The 6,151-nt window shown below is 48.8% G+C and overlaps 1 protein-coding gene across 1 annotated transcript in view; it reads left to right on the top strand.

The window, feature by feature from the left end:
• The first annotated feature begins 5,044 nt into the window (after positions 1-5,044).
• The window catches only part of LOC119305615 (cell wall protein IFF6-like), a 15,343-nt gene continuing 14,236 nt past the window's right edge, over positions 5,045-6,151 (top strand). The window contains exon 1 of the mRNA XM_037582093.1: positions 5,045-5,563. Within this exon, the coding sequence (XP_037437990.1) occupies positions 5,173-5,563 (391 nt within the window). The 5' untranslated portion in view covers positions 5,045-5,172. The remainder of the gene's footprint in view (positions 5,564-6,151) is intronic.

Here is a 6,151-nt window from a genome sequence, read left to right as displayed (position 1 = left end):
GGGGGGGAGCATAGGTCACGTAGAGTACGTACCTTTGCCGCACCACCTTGCCCGGTCGATCGCGTCCGCACGCCCACTGCAGTTGCTAAGACGACATGGCATCCAATCCTCCTGCCATCAAAAGTTACATGAGGTACGGGTTCGGCTCCTTTGCAGTTGAGTAAAAACTGTACGGGTGATGTAGCTGCCCATATCCACCATCTATTGTAATCTGATGGCTCTCCTGCACTGTACAACTGTCTCCTGTCTCCTTCCTCCTCCTCGCTCTTTGCTCCTTCTTGCTCTTTGCAGCAATGGAGCAATGACGACGACGGACGCCGGAAGTGCACGGTCTTCCCGCAAAACTGTACGGGTGCGTCAATGAACTCGCCCTTGAGCGCGCCTCACATGTTCATGATCAGGTCGGCGGTGTCCACGCCACCCCCTTGCCACAACTCGTTCCCAGCCACGCTCCCTCGACCACTGCGGAGGATTTACCTTGTTGTACACGACGACCACGCGGCGTTCTTGGTGACTGAGAGGCTCTCCAGACGGTCGGCATGCATAGCGCGCACGGCAGCGGCGGCGGCGGCGAAGGTCTTATAGACAAGGTGTCCGGGAAGGCAAAAGTGGGCGTCGCCTCTGGGAGCGGGGATTCGTAAACATCGTGATCGTGGAACTAGATGGAACCGAGGGCCTACGGACGACAGCAGTGCAGACAAGACTGTCGGTGTGGACTGCCACTTCCTTACCAGGGTGCTTCCGGTGGCCGTCATCGCCGTTCCATTGCTGCTAAGACTGAGGAGAAGGAAGGAGACAGGAGAGCCATCAGATTGTAATAGATGGTGGATATGGGCAGCTACAGCACCCGTACAGTTTTTACTCAACTGCAGAGGAGCCGAACCCGTGAGGTACATACATCTTAGGATAGAGCGTGTCTCACTGCATGCGCGCATGTAGGAGCCGCAGCATTATTACCGCCTCGTCCAAAGAACCTCATCAGAACGGATACAGATCCTCTTGGCATCGCGCACTCGGTTTGCCCTATACAACCGGCCGCGTCGACTTTCTTCATCTCCCAAGGCAACCAGCCGAGAGACACAGGGCGACGGTGGTGAGCAGCCATCACCAGCTAGGCGTTCGAGCTCGGGTGTGTGTGTCTGTGGTGCCGTGCAAGATGAGGATGACAAGCTGCCGGCGGAGTGTGGCCGTCGCTGCCGCCTTGGTGCTGCTGGCGTTCGGGTGCGGCATGGTGGAGAGCCGCCGCCTGGCCAGGATGGGCTTCGGCATTCACCTGGGCGCCGGCCTTGGAGTGGGAGGACGGGTGCCAGCGTCCGGGTCAGGCTCTGGTTCCGGCTCCATGGCTGGAGCGGGCTCGACCGCTGCGTCGAGATCCGGCTCCGTTTCTGTTGGAGGGGCCAGCTCGTCCGGTCGGTCCAGTGTTGGTGAGTATATGAGACAACAATTTTCTCATCCACAACCATCATTAACGTAGGACTAGGCGCATCCTTGCACTAGCCCTGCTCTTGCACCTCATATGCTATGCTACTATTGTGCAACGTATGAGCATGAGCATGGTTACTTCTCTGGCCTTTCTTTTATTTCTTGTTCTTGATTGTTTGTTTAGGAATCCAAAATAATTTGCATAACAGTGTTTCATTTGTTATTCTATAGGCCGAACCATCGCCGACGTGGACAACGAGAAGCTTAATCTACCATACGGGTTGTGCGCCAAACGACATTTATGCACCGGTGATTGCATATGTTGCCTGACAAGCACGTATTGCTTCCATTCTATGGATCTGTGCGTGCAATACTGCCGAAAATTCTGATCTTCAGAAGACATACTAGCGTCACCCGCTCCTTTTCCAACATAGTCAAATTGTCTTTCATATTAATCCGCCCCAGCATATAATGGGTGATGCGAGCAAAAACAGTGTGGAATAAGAGTACTACCATAAGCTAGTTGTTTCGGTTCTATTTGTCGTATTGCACTTAAACTATTACTCCCTTTTCCTAAATATTTGTCTTTTTAGAGGTTTTAAATGAACCACCACATACGGATGTATATAGACATATTTTAGAGCGTAGATTCACTCATTTTGCTCCGTATGAGGTCACTTGTTGAAATCTCTAGAAAGACAAATATTTAGGAACGAAGGGAGTAGTTGTTATATGTCTCGTCAAGTTTTTGCGGCTGCTATATAGGACTATCTGCAGAAAAGAGCCAGTGCGTTGCAACAACAACGAAAGTAAGTCCTTAAAAACCTGAAACAATTTATGTCAGACACAACAAGCGTTTTTAGATTTTGATTTTGATTCCGATCGAGTTCTCCTCGTGCGTTGGATAGGAGCGGCAACTGGTTGAGCAAGGCGGGCATTTGCGAGGAGGCACCTAGAATTGAAACATGTCGGTGATGGATGCCGATTTCTCCACATGATTGTTATTGAAGACGTGAGGCGGTGATGCACACTACGCACATCTTATACATGTCCTCCATGGGACGAGGGCCCAATACTAAATGGGCAGGCGCTGGCACACGCCGGGCCCTGGCTCGAGGAGACCCAGGGCGCTTCCGGAAACAGAGGCTGTCATGTGTATACTTGGTGTACTTTGATTAAAAAATAAGATGAACAACAAAGTGAGGAAGATCAGTTTATATTCTTTGAAAGGTTTCATGTGCACAATTTTCATGATCATGTTTCACATATAATAAATAACTAAAGTCTTAGATTATTAAAAAGACAAATTATACCCTCAAGCTGATGAACCATGATTCAGGTATCTATGATTGTAAAATTGACAAAATAAAATAACAGGAGGTACTGAGAATTACCGAAATTAACCTCGAATCATACTCTAGAAAATAATCTATGCATATCACCCTTTGTCGTGCTAGTAAGATACTCCCTCATTATTGCTAGCCCGTGCACTAGTTAAAACTAATCCCTCTGTTCCGAAATAGATGACTCAACTTTATACTAACTTTAGTACTTCCTCCGTCCGTAAATACTTGTCATCAAAATGAATAAAAGGAGATGTATCTAAATGTATTTTAGTTCTAGATACATCCATTTTTGTCCATTTTGATGACAAGTATTTCCGGACAGAGGAAGTATAAAATTGAGTCGGAGGGAGTACCATCGAAGCATTGAATACCCAACAGGTTGGTTCTCATCTTTAAAGATTAATTTTGCCGCACCCTATTCCACGAATATTTTTTTCACAATCCTGTTTTTTTGCGAGAATCCCTGTTCAGTTAGAGCCAATCGGCCATGTATGTCCACTTCTTTAAATATTTTGGCCGCAGCCTATACCATCCCACACAAATATATATTTTTTCCACAGCCCCTTTTAAATTAGAACCAAATCAGCCATATGTGTTCCACGAATTCAGTTCTGCAGCTGAGCGACGACGAATCGATCAGCGGAAGGATGTATTTGTACAGCTCGGCTAACTACAGACAGAAAATTCTTTGTCAAATCTTTGTATAGACATCTGATTAAGACTGATGTGGGATTTCCTAGGAAATTTCTGTGAAAAACTAAAGTACCTGCTAAAATTAAGTTCTCTCCGTGGCTTCTTGGTAGGAAAAGTGTCCTTACTAGAGATAACCTATTAAGGAGAGGCTGGAAGGGAGATAAACATTGTGTGCTGTGTGGTAAAGATGAAACAATTGATCATCTATTTTTTTTTTCATGCTCTGTAGCCAGAATTATTTGGGTTTTAGTTAGATGTGCTTTTGATCTAAAACAAACCCCTAGAGACCTTAATGACTGCCTTGGGAGTTGACTAATTTTTTTCCAGAAAGATAACAAAAAGCTTATCTTGGTTGGCACCTCAGCACTTTTATGGGCGATCTGGAGGTGTAGAAATGATATTGTCTTTGATAGATAAAAGATTTCTGACCCAATGGGGATTGTGAAAACGATGTGTGGTTGGATTTCTGATTGGGCTATTTTGCAGAGAGGGGACCCAGAGGAAAGAATGTTGATGCTGGGAGCAAGACTCGTCGAGCAAGTAGCAAGTGATGTCTATAAGAAGTAGCAAGTGATGTCTATAAGGTGACACAAGGGTGGCGTTTTGGCGTTCTTCAAATTCAGCAGTGAAGGGAGACTCTATTTTGGTGTTTCGGCTCAGGATGTGGAAGCCTGGGCGGGTGGCTCAGCATATCATTTCTGTAGTAGTTCGAGTGTCTGCTGTCTAAAACAGTGGCCTCCCTGTTTTTCATTTCTCCGTTTGTCTTTGCTTTGCTTTGATCTATCTTTGGGCTGTAACAGGATCAATGTATGAATACCTGTCGGATGCTTGCTGGTTTCTTTAATGAAAATCGGAGGGGAAACTCTCTTTTGATAAAAAAAAAACCCTCAGCTAACTAACTTTATAGAATGCATAATTGTTGGCGACGGGCCAAGAAATCCTATGTGTGGGACGAATGAAAATTTCAAAGAAACGCAGTCTTTTATTCGTATACTCCTAGGTAGGTTTAGACATAGATTGCGGGATGTTTCCTTGGCCAGGAGAAAAACGTTGCATAGCATCTGGCGGTCAGCTAAAATTCGACTTTGGAGTGTCGGCCTTGTTAGAATAATCAGGAGATGCGTGATGATTCTATCGATACAATTAGGTAATTAATCACAAGATGACGACACTTAACATTTGTGAACGAGGTTCGGCGAGGTCACGGCGACAAGCCGACAATGGCCACAGACCCTACTCATGGATATTGCCGAAGAGTCCCGAGCATTCGATCGACCGGCCTACCCGATCGATCTGCTAAACTGAACAGGAGAGATGCCGGACGCGACAGCCGAACCAAACCGCGGGGCATCCCCGCCGGCGGCATGCGCGCACGCCCGCGGCACATCACATGCATGCAACCACTCCCCCCACTAACCCTTATCAGATCACGTAGAGTGTTCACCTTTGCCGCACCACCACCACCAGTTGCCCGGTCGATCGCGCCTGCGCGCGCACTGCCAGTGCCAAGACGACACGATCGCGTCGCGTCCTGTTCCTCTTGGCATCGCGCACTCGGCTTCCCCTATATAACCAGCCAGCCGCGTCCACTTTCTTCATCTCCCAAGGCAACCAACCGAGACACACGGTGACGGTGGTGAACAACTGGTGATCGGCCATTAGCAGCTAGCCACAGGTGTTCGAGCTTGTGTCTGTGTGGTGCGAGGCGAGGATGGCGAGCTGCCGGAGGAGCGCGGCCATCGCTGCCGCCTTGGTGCTGCTGGCGTTCGGGTGCGGCATGGCCGAGAGCCGGCGCGTGGCCAGGATGGGCCTCGGCATTGACCTGGGCGGCGGGGAGGGCGCCGGGCTCGGCCTCGGCCTTGGTCTCGGGGTTGGAGCGGGCACGAGAGGGGTGTCCGCGTCCGGATCAGGCTCCGGCTCCGGCTCCGTGGCTGGAGCGGGCTCGACCTCTGAGTCGAGATCCGGCTCGGTTTCTGTTGGAGGTGCCAGCTCGTTTGCCGGGTCAAGCGCTGGGTCCAACGCCGGATCGGCCGGGTCAGGGGCGGGGTCTTCCGCCGGTTCGGGGGCGGGTTACGGTGGCGGGCAGGGCTATGGCGGTGGATGTTACAACCTAGCTAGTCATGCATTAGAGTGTTGCATCATGTTTATTCTTTCATCAGAAACTTGAAATGGGGATGACAGAACCCCCAGTCCCCTCTGAAACCAACTAGGGTTACTAAAATAATTTTTCAATGAACCTGAAATGCCCTTCTAAAATGCCCATCATTTTTGCCTTGGTTCAGAACCTCTGCCAAAAGTGGTGCACATTTTCCTAGGCCATCCTAGGGTTTCTGATTTAAATCATAGATATTTGAATTTGGGCATTTAAAATAATATAAAATATTTAAATGCTCAAATATCTCCAAACTAAAATGTTTCATGTTGGAAATAATCCAACTATGGGCCAGGAATAGTTTGGTGATTTTTGAAGTTGTCTAGGTATTTTATTAAATTCAACAAAGTTGCAGATATATTAAATAAAAAAACAGAAACAGAAAAAAAGGAAAAACTTCCCTGTGCGGCCCAGCCAGCTGGCCGGCCCAGCAAGCCAGCCCAGCCCACCACCGCCGTCGTCCTCCTGGCGCCAGTCGGCCAGGCGTGTGGCCGGCGCGCGCGCACGGCCGGAGCGCCACGCCACCAGCCCGTCTGCC

The sequence above is a fragment of the Triticum dicoccoides genome, chromosome 5B (genome assembly GCF_002162155.2).
Source record: "Triticum dicoccoides isolate Atlit2015 ecotype Zavitan chromosome 5B, WEW_v2.0, whole genome shotgun sequence".
NCBI classification, from domain to species: Eukaryota; Viridiplantae; Streptophyta; class Magnoliopsida; order Poales; family Poaceae; genus Triticum; species Triticum dicoccoides.
This window is presented reverse-complemented; position numbering and strand designations above follow the sequence as displayed.